Here is a 21,278-nt window from a genome sequence, read left to right as displayed (position 1 = left end):
TCAGGACTGGTTGCTCTGTAAGTGTGTGTGTGTGGCTCTTAAAAGAGCCGTTGTGTTTCGGTGTTCTGGTCTCAGGTCAGTTTAAGCCCTCTCTCCGCGGATGCGGCGGGCCAGCTGGATGTCCTTGGGCATGATGGTCACCCTCTTGGCGTGGATGGCGCACAGGTTGGTGTCCTCGAACAGGCCGACCAGGTAGGCCTCGCTGGACTCCTGCAGAGCCATGACGGCGGAGCTCTGGAAGCGCAGGTCGGTCTTGAAGTCCTGAGCGATCTCCCTCACCAGGCGCTGGAAGGGCAGCTTGCGGATCAGCAGCTCGGTGGACTTCTGGTAGCGGCGGATCTCCCTCAGAGCCACGGTACCGGGCCTGTAACGGTGGGGCTTCTTCACGCCGCCGGTGGCCGGGGCGCTCTTACGAGCAGCCTTGGTGGCCAGCTGCTTCCTGGGAGCCTTTCCTCCGGTGGATTTACGGGCGGTCTGCTTGGTTCTTGCCATGGCTAGCTGGAGTCTGCTTCTCTGTTCGAAAAGTAGTAATGTGAAAGACTTGTCTGTGTCTCTTATATAGCCAGAGCAGGCGCGGCAACGATGCTGATTGGTCGAATGTATACACGTGACACTGCAGCTCAACTATTGGTTGGTTGGTAGAGATTGGAAAATTCAAATGTCGCGCTCATTTGTTAAACTTTTCTTATTATACATCCATGTGTGACATACAGCTTTTTTAACACTTTGTCTATGATACAAAAGTCCAGCAATGATGAAACAATTATTCTTATGTATAGAATAATTTTATAATAATATTTTGAAGTAAATATCACTATATTTTTAATGTTATTATAGCATTCTTAAAATAGTTTTTATTATGTATGCGAATAAAACACCAAGATAAATTCTAAGTGTGTGTTACTTGGCAACAAACCCGTTATGATTTCTGATTCTCTAATAACAAAATAATGTCTTTAAATGGAGAAAATAAAGTATATGTTATCTGTGTTTCCTACTATGGAGTCAGCTATTTATAAGCAAAGCGATGACCTGAATCAAATACACTTTCAGTCACAGCTGGTGTGAAATTTGAGCATTAATTTGATTATAACTTTTTGGCAATGAAAGATGAAGAAATGACTTGAATGCATCTTGGAAATACACATCAATTCAATACATGAACATCTTACTTGGTCCTGATATTCACTGCTGACTGGCTCGCATCATTCACAATGGAAATATAGCATGGCGTACTGCGTGGCTCAGGTAGACAGAGAATGTACTGAATGCTACTTGGGTGAAGTAGAATTCAGCAACATTAATACAGAAGCCTTATTGAAGAGAGGAAACCACGTGACATCCAGCAAAAGGGGCTTTCTCCTCCTGGGAACTGTAGAGGAAGTCAGGAACATTTTAGTTTGAAAAGACAGCCACAATGAACAGATAGACTATGTAAAGTATTATGGTTATAGAGTGATATTAATACTAGAATACATTCAGCTTTATTTAAAACATAAATAAGTAATTGATCTGAACATTGCTGTTTATTTGGTTTTTGGTGAATCTTTCCAGATCTTCAAAGACCTGGAGTCAAAGTACTGAAAGCACCTCATTGGACTCCAGATGCAGATTTTCAAATTCTCGCTCACTCGGGCTGTTTCTGACGGATGTAGAAACCAAACCACTATTCATTTGAGAATGAGGTGATTAACCTGCTGGATGTACGAAGGACATTGTGAAGGAATTTGCTTTAGTTTAGAGGCTACACCCCGAAATACAGATACAATCAATAATAGTATTTTAGAGATAAGTTTTAAGTGTGTATTGCTATATAATATGGGTGTTTTTAGTTTCACTGACTTGGTGTAATATAGGACTCGTTTTATATGTCGTACACCTCAATACATATAGAGCAGGGGGGAGATCACTGTTCTGGGCCTTTGAGTACTCGTGTAGTGAAGAGAGGAATGTTCTTTAGTTGGAAGTGGGTGGCTCTTAAAAGAGCCTTTGGGGTGTTGGTAGAAGCGGGTTCAGGGTGCTCACTTCTTGGCGGGCTTCTCGGTCTTCTTGGGCAGCAGCACAGCCTGGATGTTGGGCAGCACGCCTCCCTGAGCGATGGTCACTCCTCCCAGCAGCTTGTTCAGCTCCTCGTCGTTGCGGACGGCGAGCTGCAGATGGCGGGGGATGATGCGGGACTTCTTGTTGTCCCGGGCGGCGTTTCCAGCCAGCTCCAGGATCTCAGCGGTCAGGTACTCCAGCACAGCGGCCAGGTACACCGGGGCTCCGGCACCGACACGATGGGCGTAGTTACCCTTCCTCAGATGCCTGTGGACACGGCCGACGGGGAACTGGAGCCCGGCCCGGGATGAGCGGGTCTTGGCCTTCGCCCTAACCTTTCCTGCACCTTTTCCGCGACCAGACATTTTCTATGTGATTATTCTTCGACGTTGAGAAGAAAGTAACTCGGTCACAGTTCTCACCAGACTATATAGGAGCGCAGCTGTACGCTCATTGGTCAGATTGACCCGTAACTGTGATCGTCCAATCAGAAAACAGGTCGGTCTGCCGCCTGAATTCTTTTCAGAATAAGACGTTAAAGTTTACATTTGTATTTTCTGAAATAGTTTTCACCCGTTCAAAGCTGAATATAAACTCCTGTAATTTAAGAAGCGAAAGTCTCAATGTGTGGAGAACATTAAGACATTCATAAAGGTGTCATACTTAATGTTTATTTACAGTGTGTAATTAACTTATTAAATAATATATTCCGTATTATAACTCAAATGACACACCCACCTAAATACATGCAGCTGTAACGTGGGCTGAACATTTAATGGGAAAAAAATGATCATCAGTTTTAACTTATTTGTGTAGATTGTAATTTGTGCAATGTCTACTTTTGTTATCTTTAATAGTTTGAGGACATCACTTATTTCATATTATGATTATGTGTATTCATAAAGGTCTATAACGTATGCCTTCTCAAAATGTATATAGTTCTATTTTATTTTGATTATTTTGCTAGGTATTCTTCATTCTGTGTGTATGCACCAAATACCAAAGCAAATTCCTTGTATGTGTTAACCTACTCGGTAATACAACGACGAAGGTACGTTTTAACCGTTTGTTTTTTGGTTCTAATTGAAAAAAAAAGCAGAAACGGGTCGTTTTTTTTGTTTTTCAATTTTGCCCCAAAACGAAAAAACGGAAATTCAGCTCGTTTTTCTGTTCTTACTGTTAAAACAAGTATACCACTCTCGGTGTTGGGAAAGTTCACTTTCTACATGAACTAGTTCAGTTCACAGTTCACACATTTTAAAATGAACTAGTTCAGTTCATAGTTCATAATTCAAAATTTTGAACTAAAGTTCATGGTTTCAAAAATGAACTAATTTATAGTTCATAGTTATTTTTTCAATACGTTGCTGCGAGCTATTATTTGTCTCCTGTACGATGTTAATGGGCCATTTCAATTTTTACAATATCCTCAGAGGGCCGTACAAGTTATTGACCTCTGCTTAAAAAAACTAAAATCACAACTCATTCATTTCATTCTGTGCAAAGAAAAAGCAACCTCTTAATGCAGATATCTCACCATGACTCGCGTATGCATGCACGTGCAGGGTGTGGCGTGACAACCAAAACAGAAAGATATGGACACAAGATGTGTGCAAATGTATTTAGTTTCCTATCCATGTGAACATGATTTAAGTGGGGGGGACCTAACCTCCTCTAGGGGGGTCCGGGGGGCATGCTCCCCTGGCAAGATTGTTTGCACTTTGAGAGCAACATTAGGAGATCTATGGACACATCTCTCAACACCCAAACACAACTGTAAGCAGATTTTCTTTTAATTTATGGATATTTGACAAATCACTCCCCTTTCAAACTGTATTCTTCTTTATTAATAACTGTCATATAGTATTTTATACCTGTTTACTTTATTCTCTTATTTTTTTATAACTATAATGATCATATAAAGATGTGCCTTTACCTCACTGGTTGTAGACAAAGCTTCTTATATTCGTTAGCATAGCTAGCTAACCAGATGCTAATGATAACAACAAAGTTATTGACTGTCTGATCAGTGTGACAGATGAGCAGATCGCCACTGGGCTTTCAACTAAAGGAAGGCCGGAGGTTCCCCACCCCTGCCGTAGAGTCTCACTCTGAGCGAGTGCTGCTGCAGCTGCTCTCGGCTTCGTCCATACTAATTCATTCATTCATTCAATGCTCGCCGGTTCCGCGGTTCCACATTGTGTGTTGTGAGGAGTCTGATATATTTAGTATATTTATATTTTAGTGCGACAGCCAGGGGTGACAGGCGCGTACGCGTCACAGGCAGCTTGCTGTTGCCAGATTGGGTGGTTTTCCGCATTATTTTGAAGCCTGTTTACGGTGTGTTTTAACTGGGTTTTCGGCTGAAAGGCATATGAAATCTGGCACACCTTTGAACGCCGTTATAATACAGTGCTGAGCAGTGGTGTAGTGGAGATTTTTTTACTGGGGGGACGCTATTTTAAATTAGGTCATCCCAAACAAGTGCGCACGCGCGCAGTGCACTCACAAAACGGGCAGACAGGTCCACAGAAACTACCGGTATGCTTAGTCCTACTTTACTTACTGTACTGCAAAAAGCAGACAGCGCTGTGCTCAACACACAGACAGACTCAAAACCATGGACACACTGGCACATACGTTACATAAACAATGTATAGGCCTAAATTGCATAAACTATAGTATTGCAACTAAGCAGACAGCGCTGCTTTTCTCTCTCTCTATCTCCACTTTCAAAATCTATTTAAAACTCATAACAAACAAAATTCCCAAAGTTGTCCTGAAATGAACTTATTAAATAAACAAAACGAAAAATATATATAGCCTACTAATGCAAACATTGAATCTGGACTGGAAATTATTCTGATTAGGCATAGCCTACATTGCAAATAAGCAGACAGCGCTGCTTTTTTCTCACACACACACACACACACACACACACACACACACACACACACACACACACACACACACACACACACACACACACACACACACACACACACACACACACACACACACACACACACACACACACACACACACACACACACACACACACCTTGCGTTTTGACGACTGATACATCAGATATGGATGAACAAACTTTGCAGCCCAGTTTCCCAGCTTTGCAGTCTATCCACGGGTATGTCTCTCGTTTCCTCCGCCACATCTCCTCCGTCCATACCTCTGGGAAAGGTGAGCTTGAGCTAGCCAGGGGAACGTTGCTAGCGCAGCTAACGTGCACGTTAGCTAGCATTATCCACGTCTTTAGGCGGCTCTTCTGATGATGTACTGTAGTACTAGTAGCAGCTTCACTTGTAGCTTCGGTGCTGCTAGACTCTTTCTTCTTGTGAATTATAATCTTTTTAGAAAAGAAGTCAAGTAAAACATGTTTGCCTGCCATTATAGAGCTTTTTCGTTAGCGTTCTTGAGGGAAAGAGCTGCCGCAAAATCGGCGGGCGGTAAACTGGCCGTGGGTGTGTCACTGACACACCCCCAGCTCGCCGCGGGGTCACGAGCCTGATGACTAATCATAATTCTTTAAGGAAATCGTTTTTATTTTTTATTATAATTACTGTGAAATGTATTATGTTTTTGTCATTATTACAACAAATACACACTTGCAACTGATAAGACAATGGCAATGATTTTATATTTATTAGACTATTACAAAAAAGATCATGCTCCAAATAAGTGGGGGTACGGCGTACCCCCGCGTCCAACGCCCACTACACCACTGGTGCTGAGAATGAACGCACTTTTGAACGCCGTTATACAGCGCTGAGAATGAACGCGTTCTCAATTACGTTCATCTAGCGGAAATACAGTACGTTCAGTTCACGTTCGCACAAAATATGAACGCGTTCATGAACGATCGTTCATTGAACGCGTTCAGGTACATCACTGACCACTCTAGGGCCCTTTCTCATTTCTCTAACTCCCCTCCTCGACTCCTATCCTCGAGACTTAGTCCCACCAACAGGAGATGCGAGCGGAGGAGCCGAGGAGGGGAACCGAGGAGAGAGGAGGGGAAGCAGCAGGCGGTTAGAGAAATGAGAACTCCTCTCCTCTGAGCGGTCATCTTAAAGAGACGTCCAGTGATGATGACAGGAGGCACAGCAGCCTCTGTCTGATGGACAGATGTGTTCATGATTACTTATATATTTACTTTGATTCATTCACAGTGCGGTGTCATGAGACAATAACAGGCTGCAGATGCGGGGACACACACATATATATATAATATGTTTATCTCTGGTCGCTACAATGAGGAAAATAAATTACGGGCCAAAAGTTTTATTTACAAGTATTAAAAGTAAGCAGAGGACACCAAACCAACTGAGACCTGTCTGTCCACTGCATCTACGCACACACTGTACCACACACACACACACACACACACACACACACACACACACACACACACACACACACACACACACACACACACACACACACACACACACACACACACACACACACACACACACACACACACACACACACACACACACACACACACACACACACACACACACACACACACACACACACTGTACCACACACACCTACACATAATTAGGTTACAGCTGTTGTGTATTTTATTATGTGAAGCACTGGATGGTTTTAGAAAAATATTGACTCTTTGTTTGTAGATATCTACTAAACTAAAGCAAATAAAGAGAGTAGGCCTGTTATTCTGAGTGATATATATTATACACTCTGCTCTGCTTTCTGCACGGGCCTCACAGCTGTTCTCTCTGTAAACATCGCGTGGCGATGAGAGCAGTTACTAAAATAATATCCAGGGGATGCATGCAGAGCTGTCATTGGCCCTTTCTCATTTCATCAAATCCCCCTCCTCGACTCCTCGACTCCTCGGTCCTCCGGTAGTGACCCGGAAATGAATTTTAGTGCGCCATGTTGAAGGACATCTAATTTCTCTAAATGCACGTCGAGGACCGAGCGTCGAGGAGCTCTAACCGAGGATACACTGATGGGTCCTCCACGGCTCCTTCGCGAATTTATTTCCGGGAACAGAGATGTTTCAAAGAGTCGAGACGCATGGCCGGACTTATCTCAGCCAATGGCCCTTTCTCATTTCACGAACTCCCCTCCTCGACTCCTATCCTCGATACTTAGTCCCGCCCACAGGAGATGCGAGCGGAGGAGCCGAGGAGGGGAACCGAGGAGAGAGGAGGGGAAGCAGCAGGCGGTTAGAGAAATGAGAACTCCTCTCCTCTGAGCGGTCATTTTAAAGAGACGTCCATTAATGATGACAGGAGGCAGCAGCCTCTGTCTGATGGACAGATGTGTTCATGACCACTTATATATTTACTTTGATTCATTCACAGTGCGGTGTCATGAGACAATAATGGCTACAGATGCGGACACGCACACACACATATATATGTATATATTTATATAAATATATACAATTTCAGAATCAAACAGAGCACTCTCATAATAACGTAACACTATCAGAGACTGGATATCCCCCCCCCCCTCTCTGGTCGCTACAATGAGGAAAATAAATTACGGGCCAAAAGTAAGCAGAGGACACCAAACCAACAGAGACCTGTCTGTCCACTGCATCTACGCACACACTGTACCACACACACCTACAGCTCCTAAAACAGGCTACAGCCGTTGTGTATTTTATTGTTTATTTTATTGTACTAAATGGTTTTAGAAAAATATGCAAAAATAGCAAATAAAGAGAGTAGGCCTGTTATACTGAGTGATATATATTCTACACACTGCTCTGCTTTCTGCAAGGGCCTCACAGCTGTTCTCACTGTAAACATCGCGTCGCGATGAAAGCAGTTAATAAAATAATATCCAGGGGATGCATGCAGAGCTGTCATTGGCTGAGATAAGTCCGGCCGTGCGTCACGACTCTTTGAAACATCTCTGTTGCCGGAAATGCATCCACGAAGGAGCCGTGGAGGACCATGGAGGACCCATCAGTGTATCCTCGGTTATAGCCAGGCCCGCCTTAACCTGCCATCAGGCCCTGGGGCTAATGGTTTTGTAGGCCCCCTATTTAAACAACAAATCAAAGTCATTTATAGCCTCGGCAGGCTCTGTGATCGCACTTCTCCACTCTGCTCTACGCGCACCTGGTCCTCTCCTCCAGATGAGTGACGTATCGGGCCTCCCTCATGTATTTGTCCGGTTGCCGTTGGCTCCCCTCCACGTAGCAAGTCCTCGTCGTCTTCTCATCTCCTCCAACAGATAATGTCCCTCCTGTCTGTTTTTCCTCTCCCGCTACTCCATCGCTATCAGAACCAGACGGCCTACTTGGCTCCGAGGCCCCGCGGCCGGCACTGCTGCCGCTCGGTACAGAACTAATCTGTCCTTCCTCCTCATCCTGGTTTACAGGTTTAAAATAACCTGGAAGCTTCGGCATGTTTTGTAATAGCTGCTTGTCTCCAAACTCCTTTTCCCTCAACAATTTCCTTTCCCGAGCGCCACTCTCAAACTTTTTCTTCTCAAACTTTTTCTCCTAAACAACCTTCATCTGTCACTCAATCACTCGCAATTTGAATAAGTCACATGTGAAATATTCTCATTCTGATTGGCTGTTAAGTGGTGCCCACTGACTGTTTCGGAGTCATCATGTTTGAGAAAAATCTCTGGAATCCATCGATCTGATTGATTAGCGGAGCAAATGATCAAAATACTACGGAGGGAAGATATTTTCGTTTGGATTACTGGTCTGGGGGAAGCTCGCGAGTGTGTGTGTTTGTGTATTTTTGCGTTTGTGTGTATTGTGTTTGTTTCCCGGGGAACGAGAAACACAGGCTGTTGTTATGCCTGCTGTGAGGTCAAGTTACTCCGTTCTCCGCTTGTAATTATGCCGTTACAAACTTCAACGTTGTATTTATCATCTGAATTTGCCGAAACAATTTTAATATTCTGAAAGCCAAGACTTTGTTTATTTGAAACCAGATGAAAACAAACTGTAACGGACCCTGCCGTGTTATCTATGATTACTATACGCCTTACATTCATAATGTCAGCCGGAGGGAGGGGGAGTGAGTAGCAAGTGAGAGCTGTCATCTTCCCTTTACAAGCTTCAAAAATGTATTTATCGTGTGATTTTGGAAATAAAAGTTTCATATTCTGAAAGCCAAGACTTTGTTTATTTAAATGTTTTTTAAAAACATCCGAAATAAAAAACTTTTTTTTTTTAATTAATTTTTTTAAACTTTTTTATTGGCTCATGATAGGCCCCTGATCTCCGTAGGCCCCTGGGCTTCAGCCCACGTCAGCCCGTGCATTAAGGCGGCCCTGGTTATAGCTCCTCCAGAGAGACTCCTCGACACTCGGTCCTCGGTCCTCGAAGTGCATTTAGAGAAATGAGATGTCCTTCAACATGGCGCGCTACAATTCATTTCCGGGTCACTACCGGAGGACCGAGGAGTCGAGGAGTTGAGGAGGGGGATTTGATGAAATGAGAAAGGGCCAATGACAGCTCTGCATGCATCCCCTGGATATTATTTAGTAACTGCTTTCATAGCGAAGCAATGTTTACATTGAGAACAGCTGTGAGGTCCGTGCAGAAAGCAGAGCAGAGTGTAGAATATATATCACTCAGTATAACAGGCCTACTCTCTGTATTTGCTTTAGTTTAGTAGATATCTACAAACAAAGAGTCGATATTTTTCTAAAACCATTCAGTGCTTCACATAATAAAATACACAACAGCTGTAGCCTAATGATGTGTAGGTGTGTGTGGTACAGTGTGTGTGTGTGTGTGTGTGTGTGTGTGTGTGTGTGTGTGTGTGTGTGTGTGTGTGTGTGTGTGTGTGTGTGTGTGTGTGTGTGTGTGTGTGTGTGTGTGTGTGTGTGTGTGTGTGTGTGTGTGTGTGTGTGTGTGTGTGTGTGTGGTACAGTGTGTGTGTAGATGCAGCGGACAGACAGGTCTCAGTTGGTTTGGTGTCCTCTGCTTACTTGTAATACTTGTAAATAAAACTTTTGGCCCGTAATTTTTTTTTTTCATTGTAGCAACCAGAGGGGGGGGGGGGTATATCCAGTCCAATCTGATCTCACCAGAATGCGTGACTCAACCACGACTCCTTAACACCACATTGCGGAGTCACGCATTCTGCTACATTCACGTGTCAGCACCACGCAAACAACACCAATGTAAATGAGGCTCCTTTGTCGTGGTGCACACACGCATTTCCACAACGTCCCGCAGTGAGCTTGTATTCTATAAAACGTTTTTTAAATCTACTTTATAGCTTGTAGTAACTCACGGGAGGCTTCTTTTATTTTATTTGTATTCAGAATCATTTTATTTTTCGTCAGAATGTAAAAATTACATTTGTTACGAATTTTTGTTCTCAAAAAACAGTGCATTGTGTGTAATGCAATTGTGATTTTTATTAAATTAGTTAGTTTTTAAGGAAGGCCAGAGCTTCAGCTGTGTCAAATAGATTGTTCCCTTTAGTTAACGTTATTTAAAAGATAATTATCATATCCCCTGTATTGTATTACGAGCGTCCATTCCCATTGGATAGCGGAGGATTTTTCACCCGGAAGTAAGTATTCTCCTTGCTGTCGATTGATTTTACAGTGATATCTGCACTACTCATCGACTAAAAAACACCAGATTATCCTTGTTAATTACACAACATTGATTGGTTTAAATTGTGTACAATGCTTTTGTATTTTCCCCCTTCGATTCGGAGAAACGAATATTTTTTCGGAGTTTTTGGATGGCAGAAGACACTACACTACCCAGAATCCTCAGCTATCATTTGGGACTACACCATGTGCTTAGCTTGACAAACCCCGTGATCAGTCCTCAAGCTCTGTGATTGGATGATGGAGTGGCAGTGTGCAAAGTTTACACAGAGCGCCAAAAAGCACCTTGAAATGGAATGAAACCCATCGACGGCACACTATTCAAAACAGGAATCGAACGTGTCCTATCCCCCTCCCCCCTTTGGTCGCAGGGTCCTCCAGCAGTGCAACACAATAAAACAGATACACAGAAAAAATAGTGCAATAAGAGTCTATATACAAGTGATTGGAATCTTTTTTTATTTGTATTGAACCTTTATTTAACAAGATAAAAGCATTGAGATACAATCTCATTTTCAATGCTGACCTGGCCAAGAAGGCAGCAACGTTACACATAACACATAACACACACATATAAAAGAGAACATAACTAAGAAAACAAAAGACAAAAAAGCAGTCACTACATTGTGAATATGATATATTAGATAAATAATTTCTAAGTAGCAGCCAGATTAATGTTATGGATGTTGTTTCTAAGTGCAGGTGTTTAATAGTCTTCTGGCCTGTGGGATGAAGCTGTCTCTGTCTCTGGTGGTTTTAGTCCGGATGCTGCGGTACCGCCTGCCAGACTGCAGCAGACAGAACAGTTTGTGGCTGGGGTGATGGGGTCTTTTATAATCCTGAGGGCTTTCTTTAAGGTTAATGTGGTATTTTTACTCCACTACATTTATTTTAGTTACTTTACAGATTTGGATTAATGATGTGAAATATAAACAACCCTTAAATCAGACTTTAGTTACACCTGAGTGAAATTCAGGGAAGGTGATCGTCAAGTGCCAACAATCAGTAGAGATATTTGATAGTTGGTGCTTGAGAAGACTAAACATTTATCTGCAGATCCGTATAAAGCATATTCCTTACTTGTTATTCTCTAATCGTTCATTAAAGACTGTATATAATTGATATTTTGCACATCCCTTTCAAGATTTCAAGATTTTCTCAGGTTTATTGACATAATTATCATATACACAACTATGGTGTAGTTATGCAATGAATGTAAAACTTGGGTCACAGGTTCCTCAACAGTGCATTACAAGACATCTATCAATATGTGTGTACCTCCACCATTAAACTCTCATATTCTGCACATTTCTTATTCTATCTAACATCTTATAAGAGTATAATAAATATGTATAATATCTGTTAAAATAAGTTCTTCAACATAGTTAACATTGCAGGAAAGTTGATTGTCAAGTTCCAAAACAAACCATGCAATATATTAGATGTACTTTGTCAGGCTTAATATGTATCTGTAGATAGATACCCCCAAAGCTTTTCTCTTATTTAAAAGAAGACCTTAGCCTAAAGTATTCTTTAATGTTTAAATAAAGCCTTATTAGTTTGTCTGTTTTGCACATCCTCCTATCAGGCACTAAACTGTTGTAGATATTATTTACAGTATCTTCTTGATATTTTCTATTCTATATTTATATAATTGACCTTCTACTTTCCCACTATTTTGTATGTAATCTTAATATTATATATATATATATAATATATTATAAAACGGACTAGTCAAATCAAGCAATCTGATTGGTTCTTAGCCGTGATATACTGAGCGTATACCACGGGTAGAATTGTAAGTTACTTTTCACAACAAGTCAGTATCCCTTCGCGCCTGAGAAAAACAGTATACAGTTGGGCTGAAAAGCAAACTATAGGTTACTTACGTAACCCCAGTCCTCAGAGTAACATGAAGTGAGATGTCTCACTATGGGATGCGCCTCATCGCGGAGCAAACAGAAGCATCAATCTCATTACGCCAATCCTGATTGGCTGGTGATCTTGACGTCAACGTCAGGGGAAATCACCCCCTATAAGTAGCCTGCGCCACGACGCATGCGTCATTCAAAATAAGCACCTATTCTCGCTTCACCATAGCAAGGAGGGTCGTCTGGTGAGACATCTCACTTCATGTTACTCTGAGGACTGGGGTTACGTAAGTAACCTATAGTTCTCATTCATAACACTCTGTTCGATGTCTCACTATGGGATATTGTAGCTCCCGTATTGCCAGACGAGCTTATCTCGAAGATCACCGATCAACCAGAATTTAACAGGTGGAGTCCCGACTCAACAAGGTGCCCAGCACTGCTCGGGCCACGCTTGGAGCGGAGACGTCCAGTCTGTAAAAGCGGACAAAAGTGAGCGGCGAAGACCAGCTTGCCGCTGCACAGATATCCTGGATGGAAACACCCTTGAACAAAGCCCAGGATGTAGCCAGGCCCCGAGTCGAGTGAGCCCGCAGACCCGAAGGTGCTTGCAGATTCTGACTCATATAGGCCAAAGCAATCGCCTCCACGATCCAGTGGGATAGTCGTTGCTTAGTAACAGGCTTACCCTTGTGAGGTTTAGCCCAGGACACGAAGAGTTGGTCATTAAGACGAAGCTCTTTTGATCTGTCCATATATGTGTGCAAAGCCCGGACTGGACACAATAGATCCTGCTGCTGCTCCCCGGAGGAAACCAGCTGCGGAGGAAATGCCTCAATGTCAATCGGGGTACACGAACCAACCACCTTTGGTGTAAAGGCAGGGTTGGGCTTCAACAACACTCTTGTTTGCCCTGGGGCGAACTGAGTGCATGAGGGATGTACAGAGAGCGCATGGATATCACTGACCCGCTTGGCAGATGCCAGAGCCAGTAACAGCACTGTCTTGAGTGACAGATGTTTCATGTCAGCTCCCTCCAGGGGTTCAAATGGGGTCATTTTGAGCCCATTTAAAATCACTGCCAGGTCCCATAAGGGCACCAGCGACCTGGAGACAGGGAGGAGCCTGCGCGCTCCCTTCATAAAACGGCAAACCAAAGGATGTTGGCTAGCCGTCTTACCCTCAAAGCCCACATGGCATGCAGCAATAGCAGCCAGGTATACCTTGATCGTGGAGAAAGCTCTGTGTTTATCGATCAAGTTCTGTAGAAATGATAAAATCACCCCGACAGGACATTGAAAAGAGATGTGTCCTTCTTGAAGGCACCACTCCTCAAACACCCTCCACTTACAGTCATAGAGAGACCTGGTGGAGGAAGCTCTCGCACTCTGAATAGTGTTTATCACCTTCTGAGGGAGTCCCACTGTATTCAGATTGTACCACTCACGGGTCAGGCCCATAGTGCCCCGTGCTCTGGGCGTGGGTGAAGGATCGCCCCCCCCGCCTGAGATAATCTGTCCCTGCGTGGTGGGGGCTGCCATGGCTGCCCACACAACAGCCGATATATCTCTGCCAGCCCGTATATTGCGGGCTAGGGTGGAAACATCAGAGTAAGTGTGTGGCGTTGCTCTTTCACTCTGGCCGGAGTTAAGGGGGACAGAGCCAGGGGTGGGAACGTGTACAGAGGACCCGGAGGTCAATCGTGTACGAGTGGGTCCCCGCCTAACGGTGCGTTTAAATCGTGCATTAAAGAGAACAGCTGTCATTGAGCATTTTCTCCCCTTGCGAACAGACTTAACGCGGCTCCGCCGTAACGCACCCACAGCGGACTCTCGATCCTTGGATGAGGAGTCCAGTCTGCATAGAGTGGTGCACCCTTTGACAGTAATTCTGTCCCGAGGTGCATAACACCCGGTACTTGTGTCGTTCTCAGAGAGAGGAGACGTCTGCCGCTCCAAGGGATCAGTTTGTGTGCCAGTGTGTGTGACTGGAGACAACGCAATTTCCCCTGGCGGTTCATACACGATATCGTGTTGTCTATCCTCACAGGGACATGAAGTCCTCTGAGAGAAGGCAGGAAGCATTTTTGGGTGGGGAACACCGCTAAAAGCTCCGGGTAATTTACGCGTGCCCGCTGGAAGTCTCTGTTCTAGAGACCTCTCACCGGGCGACCTTCGTAAGTCCCCTGTCAGCCCGTCTGACCTGCGTCCGTGGTGACCACCTTCCGTGAAAGGACTGCACCCGTAGGCGCGTCCCGCACTGGAAAAGTCGGGTGTAGTGCCACTACGCATTTCATAATCACCAAAACTCTCCGTAAGCCGTGGCGTTCGGAGTTTAGTTTTATTATGAGGCCCATGTTGAGCGGGTGCTTTACGAGGACATTTTCCTCCGTAATCTGACTCCGCTCGGTGGGCTTTATAGATAAAACCCTTCTTTCTAGGAGAGAGAGAACCTTTCTCTCCAGAATGTGGGTTGACTCTCTCTGGGTTTGTGAAAACAGATAAATTATAACTGTTTTGAGAAGCCCAGGCAGACATCGTGAGTATCTCCTGCTGTATGCTCCTTAGAGCCAGCTGGGATGTCACTCTTGTGGCTCCGACCGGCACTGCGCATGTGCGTGACGGAGGTGCCTTTACAGCTCCAGCCGGTACTGCGCATGTGTGTGCCGGTGGTGCCCTCACGGCTCCAGTCGGCACTGCGCCTGCGCGTGCCGGTGGTGCCCTTAAAGCCCCGGCCGGCACTGCGCATGTGTGTGGCGGTGGCTTCACGGACCCGTCAATAATCCGTCCTTTGAGAGATGCCGTAGCTGCTCTTGAAAGGGGAAGGATTGACGGGCCATTCTTTACAGCTCTAGCCGGCACTGCGTACGCACGTGGCGGTAGTGCCCTTAAAGCCCCAACCGGCACTGCGCATGCGCGTGGCGCCTTCACAGACCCGTTTATTATCCGCCTTTTGAGAGAGGCCGTAGCTGCTCTCAGAAGGGGATTTATGGTTAACGGACTGTTTATTGTCTTTCTTTTCATTTTTTTTTGAGCTGCGCCCTTGGCCGGAGCCTGGATGCGTCAGCGGAAAATGTTTTATTCAGACAGAAAGATGTGACATGTGTTTTATGCGGACTTGAGGATGACGTTGAGGCATCTCTCGAGGCGGCGGGAACACATTTACGGAGGGGAGAAGGAGGGGCTGTCATGCCGCTCGCTTCTTCTTCCTCGACTGCTGGCCGAAATTCTGGGTTGGCTGAGCCTGAGTTGCAGCCGGAACCGGAGATTTTCTCGGCCAGCTTGCCCTCGTCTCCAGCCTGGGCTGGGGGCTCGGGATGGGCTGCAACCTCTGCGTCTTCGGTGTTTTAAACCGAGCAGAGTTCGAGGCAGCTTGGGTGTCGTGAGTATCTCCTGCTGCATGCTCCTTAGAGCCAGCTGAGATGTCACGCTGACAGCTCCAGCCGGCACTGCGCGTGGCGGTGGTGCCTTCACAGACCCGTCAATAATCCGCCTTTTGAGAGATGCCGTTGCTGCTCTCAAAAGGGGAGAAAATTGGTTTTATTGATTTTCTATTCATTTTTTTGAGCTGCGCCCTCGGCCCTCGGCCTGGATGCGTCAGTGGCAAATGTTTAATGACAGAGGAATCAACCAACGTGTGACATGTGTTTGTGCGGACTTGAGGATGGCGTTTAGGCATCTCTCGAGGCGGCGGGAACACATTCACGGAGGGGAGAAGGAGGGGCTGTCATGCCGCTCGCTTCTTCTTCCTCGACTGCTGGCCGAAATTCTTGGTTGGCTGAGCCTGAGCTGCAGCCGGAACCGGAGATTTTCTCGGCCAACTTGTCTAGTCTGGCCGCAGCACGCTGACACACGGCTTGTAGGTCCATACTGAGACAGGGCGAAGCTGGTGTGCTATCGCCGAGAGAGCAGCCATCGCTCCCGGCTTTGCAGCCTGAGCTGGTGACACGAAGACGTCGTCTTCTTGCTCATCCGAGTCAGACAGGAGGAACTCAGAGGTGTACTCTTCGTCCTCCATGTAGTCTAACTCCAGGACATCTTCCGCGGGTGAAACCATGGTGAGGTCCAGTCGGGAGCCCCAGCTTCGTGGGGCCCCGTTCCCGCGTTTCTTGCCGCCACCGGATCTCGGCCTGATATGGCGCGGGATTCCGGTTCTGCGGGTGCCGCTGTCGGTGAGCCCCAGACCGCAGTGAGGGGCTCCATCTCTGCGGCAGACGCCCCCGTGTCTTGATTGCCGGTCGGCAGATCAGTGGACATGAGGGGGGTCCCGTCCCGACAGGTTAGCTTGTTGCGCTAACCTTCGGTGGAGGCTCTTCACGGTGAGGCGGGCACAATGTCCGCACGAGCCGGGGTTGTCGGTGGCCTCCTGGGCGTGTTCCAGCCCGAGGCAGGACGAACAGATCTGGTGTGAGTCTGTGCCTGACACTTTCAACCCGCAACCGCAGCGCCGAGCCTCCGAGTTCCTGACTCCTCTGGTGTGAGGGGGAGAGGCATCCATCTCGTTCGCCGTGAGGCGTGGAGAGGGTCCGCTCATGACAGGTACGTTCGAGAAAAAAGTATTTACAGATCTGTCTTTAATCCGGGGGAAAAAAGGACAGCGTGGGTCTTTTTCTCTCAAGGATATTACCTGGTATGGTAATATTCCTGTAATCCTTTTCTCCTCCGTGGAAGAGAGAAGAAAAAAGTGTCCTCGCTACCGTGGTGTCGGTAGTGAGGGGAAAAAACACAAGTTAGCAACTGGTGTGTTGCTAACTTGAAGTCAAAACCTTACCTTACTCCAGAGGAAGAACGGCGAGGTTGACTATAATACTCCTTTGTGAGAGAATAGGGTAGCCAGCTAACGCCCGTCGACCGAAAATTAGCTTTGGGTTCAGTCTGTGGACTGTTAAGTAGTGATGGGTCGTTCGCGAACGATTCGTTCTTTTTGAACGAATCTTTGAAGTGAACGAGATTAACTGATTCCTCCCACAAAACGATTCGTTTGTTTGAGTCGCCGCTAAAGAGAAGCTGTTCGCGAACGACGAACTTAAAGAACTGGCGGAAACAGTTCAGAACTGTTTCCTACAGTGTAGCTACTGTAATCAGAGCCTGAGCTCCGACACACACACACACACACACACACACACACACACACACACACACACACACACACACACACACACACACACACACACACACACACAGAAGCGGGACATCCTCCTCAACCTGTCCGCAATAAAGAGGACGGATACCTGAACCGTAGCGTCCAGCTAGCTTAGCGATAAATACACACATCTTTGTATTCTCCTCCCCCTGTCGGCCCTAAAAGCTTCAGATGGTGGATACCTGAGCTCCATAGTGTCCCGCTAATGTGAAAAACACACCCAGCGTTAGCGGGACATTCTCCTCCCCCTGTCGGCACTAAAAGCTTCCGAGGGCGGATAGCTGGGCTCCGTAGTGTCCAGCTAGCTTAGCCGCTAGCTTAGCAATAAATACACACAGCGTTGTATTCTCCTCCCCCTGTCGGCCCTAAAAGCTTCAGATGGCGGATACCTGAGCTCCATAGCGTCCCGCTAATGTGAAACACACACACAGCGTTAGCGGGACATTCTCCTCCCCCTGTCGGCCCTAAAAGCTTCAGAGGGCGGATAGCTGGGCTCCGTAGCGTCCCACTAGCTTAGCCGCTAGCTAAAGGTAAACATAGATGGGTACATACTATAGAATATGAATAAATCGTCACCGATGTAGAGGATATATTTTTGTATTCACTTTGAACTCGCCCAAATGGAGTTTAATGCTTTGGGATTTAAGCACATAGTCTATGCATGGGTTTGAAAGTATAACGTGCTAGCCTGCTGTAATACATCGTATAGTCAGGCACACATTTATGAGAGATTTTAACAATGGCCAATTATATTTCTTAAATAATATGTAGCCTATTCCCAGAGCATAATTCATGGGGCAACAAGGTGAGGTGTAAAATGTGTTTTAATATCATAAATGTTACGCCAGCAAACTTCTTGTACGGACTTCGGCAGTAGTGAAGACTCACTGAACGAATTAAGTACAAAGACGAATCGTTCGCGAACGTGCAAATCACCAGAAGTCGTTCGCGAACCGGTGAACGAATCAGTGAACGAATCTTTCAAGTGAACTGAATCAAAAGATTCGTGTCCCCGAAGGGAATCGGAATTCCCATCACTACTGTTAAGCTAGCCCGGCTACTGTTCGAGATGTGCTCTGAAGCGAGAAGAGGTGTTTGAATGACGCATGCGTCGTGGCGCAGGCTACTTATAGGGGGTGATTTCCCCTGACGTTGACGTCAAGATCACCAGCCAATCAGGATTGGCGTAATGAGATTGATGCTTCTGTTTGCTCCGCGATGAGGCGCATCCCATAGTGAGACATCGAACGGAGTGTTATGAATGAGAACTGCAAACAGTTTGCTTTTCAAACTGGAACTAGAAAGCAGCGGAGAAGTAACGGGGCAGAAACCCTCCTTCTTACGCAGCGGTACAGACATACACATCAAACGGCAACACATATTCAGTGTGCAGTTCCTTTGGCATTAGGGCAGGGATATCTAGATACTTCCCAAGGTTTGACATAATGAATTGTTGCTACTTTTTAAGCAAGCAACGATGTTTTCAAATCTGTAATCAAAGAGGTCCGCAAAAAAACGCTATCGACCAATCAGATTGCTTGATTTGACTTGTCAGTTTTATAAATATATTTAAATTTCTTCCGTTACGAAACAAACTTACAAGGCATAAGATGGAAACATTTAAGATTAACTTTGACCTCCGGGGGGGGGGTCTCGCTATGGAGGAGTGGATTGAGGAGTGCCTATCTCCAGAACCTAAACGACGACATGCAGAGCTAAGTGAAGAGCAGGTAGACCAGCTGGAAAAGTACCACCATTCAAAAGCTTTCTGATGCAGGTCTTGAAACAAAGCAGAGAAATTATGACCGTTAATAGCCACAGGTGCGAAAGCTCTCTCCAGAGCTACTGGAAGCCCAATCTTGGGGACCGGAGAAAGTGGAGCAATATTCTCGCCACGCCAAGCAACAGCCTAGAACAACCTCAACAAGTAACCACGTAAGCCACACTGTAAAAAAAATCTGTAATCTAGGCAGTAAATTACTGTATTACCCACAGTAATTTACTTTGAATTTGTAATACAGTGTAATACTGTACATTATGCTGCATTGTGGGAATATTATCCTTAGGCGGGAAATGTATACAGCACTTTAAAACCATACTGTAATATTACTGCAATACTGTAATATTACTGTACAATGTACAGTGACATTACAGTATTGCAGCACTATGTACATAGTGCTGCTGCATTGTGGGAATATGATCCTTAGGCGGGAAATGTAGCAAAACCATACTATAATATTACAGCAATACTGTAATGTTACTGTAAAATGTACAACAACATTACAACAATACTGTAAATAGTGCTGTAATGTTACAGTAACTTTTGTTATTACTGTACAATACTTTGGGGTGTCATATCAGGAGCAAGAGGAGAGAACCGCTGTGTCCTTTAACGGATTATTTAGATCTATTCACGTTATTATTGCCGTTTTTTTCCCTCAAAAGTCCGTATTTTATTTCGAGATAGAGTTGTATCATTATTTGGCCAAACAGCTGTTGAGGTAAGTCCCATTCATGAATTAATTGTTTAGAGAGCAAGCCAACTGACTCTACAAAATGCACTGACTGTTTAGATTAGTAATGTAACGTTGGTGTCCGGTAGCCTATTGTTAATTATTTTGAAAACTGTGTCTGTTCAGCGGGGGATAATGTTACTGCACGCAGCGGGAGTGAATGATCGTTTAGCTGCAGATGAAGGCTCAGACCTCGGAATTGTTGTGATATTAGGGTAATGCAGAATCAGATCGCTATCCCTTTGAGAGAGAGAGAGAGAGAGAGAGAGAGAGAGAGAGAGAGAGAGAGAGAGAGAGAGAGTGTGTTTTCTGATTCGTTATTGCGTTATTTTACAAAAGTGGGTTAATGCATTGTGTACTTACAGTTCGTACTTTTAGATTTACTTTTGAGGTGTAAAGCTGAACATGTATTTTAATTCCACATTTTAAATTGTTCAGTTTTGAAGTAGCAAGCAGTTTTGCCTTTTCCATTTTGTCCACTTCTCTTGACCCCTTTTATTTTCAGGAGGGCTCAGCCTCTTTAATGTTCAGGAAATGTGACAAGATATTCAATATATTTCAGGAAATTCCATTTTGGGAACTTCGAAATGGATGGTGTCGCTTGAAGGTAGAGTAATCTGCACTCTGCCGAACGAGGCCAACTTTGTGGATGCATTCACGGTCTTCTTTGGGTTCTTCTTTGTACTCAACATCCAGGACCAAGAGGAGGCCTCAGCAATCCTGGAGTTCATTCAGAGGCAAGTTCTAAACTCACGATAACATGGAACTTAGGAACTGTCTTTCTCCAGTAATACTGGTAGTTGAAAGAATGAACTTGTTTAGGCTGATTCTGTGAGCTGCAGCTGACCACGCCCCCCTGCAGGAGAGGGGAGCGTGCTTTGAGATCAGCTGCTGGGCTGTCAGAAGAGGTGGAGGAAAAGAGATCTCCATCCTCCGTGTTTTATTCTTATATGATTAGAGTCATTATTCATTTGTTTTAAAGCTCAATAAATAACAAAGAAGACCTTTGACCGGCAGTTTTCTAATTTTGTCCGGAAGATTTAAACTTTAACGGACATGTTGACCAGGCGGAAAAAAATCGAACTGAAACTCTGCCGCACGGTCAGAGTTGGG

General features: G+C 45.1%; 2 protein-coding genes across 2 annotated transcripts; both read right to left on the bottom strand.

The window, feature by feature from the left end:
* LOC139433379 (histone H3) lies at nucleotides 1-510 on the bottom strand. Its single transcript, XM_071202363.1, has one exon. It carries the CDS (start codon nucleotides 490-492, stop codon nucleotides 82-84), a length of 411 nt encoding a protein of 136 aa, XP_071058464.1. The 5' UTR covers nucleotides 493-510; the 3' UTR covers nucleotides 1-81.
* A 1,394-nt stretch (nucleotides 511-1,904) lies between these two features.
* Nucleotides 1,905-2,421, bottom strand: LOC117442180 (late histone H2A.L3-like). Its single transcript, XM_034078180.2, has one exon. It carries the CDS (start codon nucleotides 2,403-2,405, stop codon nucleotides 2,022-2,024), a length of 384 nt encoding a protein of 127 aa, XP_033934071.1. The 5' UTR covers nucleotides 2,406-2,421; the 3' UTR covers nucleotides 1,905-2,021.
* Between the last annotated feature and the right edge of the window lie 18,857 nt (nucleotides 2,422-21,278).

Source organism: Pseudochaenichthys georgianus, unplaced genomic scaffold, assembly GCF_902827115.2.
Source record: "Pseudochaenichthys georgianus unplaced genomic scaffold, fPseGeo1.2 scaffold_308_arrow_ctg1, whole genome shotgun sequence".
In the NCBI taxonomy this organism is placed as follows: domain Eukaryota; kingdom Metazoa; phylum Chordata; class Actinopteri; order Perciformes; family Channichthyidae; genus Pseudochaenichthys; species Pseudochaenichthys georgianus.
The sequence above is the reverse complement of the archived record's forward strand: the minus strand, read 5'-3'. Positions and strand labels throughout refer to the sequence as shown.

Excerpts from the sequence above, each read along its gene's own strand:
- LOC139433379 (XM_071202363.1), bottom strand. The coding sequence starts at position 492 with ATGGCAAGAACCAAGCAGACCGCCCGTAAATCCACCGGAGGAAAGGCT.
- LOC117442180 (XM_034078180.2), bottom strand. The coding sequence starts at position 2,405 with ATGTCTGGTCGCGGAAAAGGTGCAGGAAAGGTTAGGGCGAAGGCCAAG.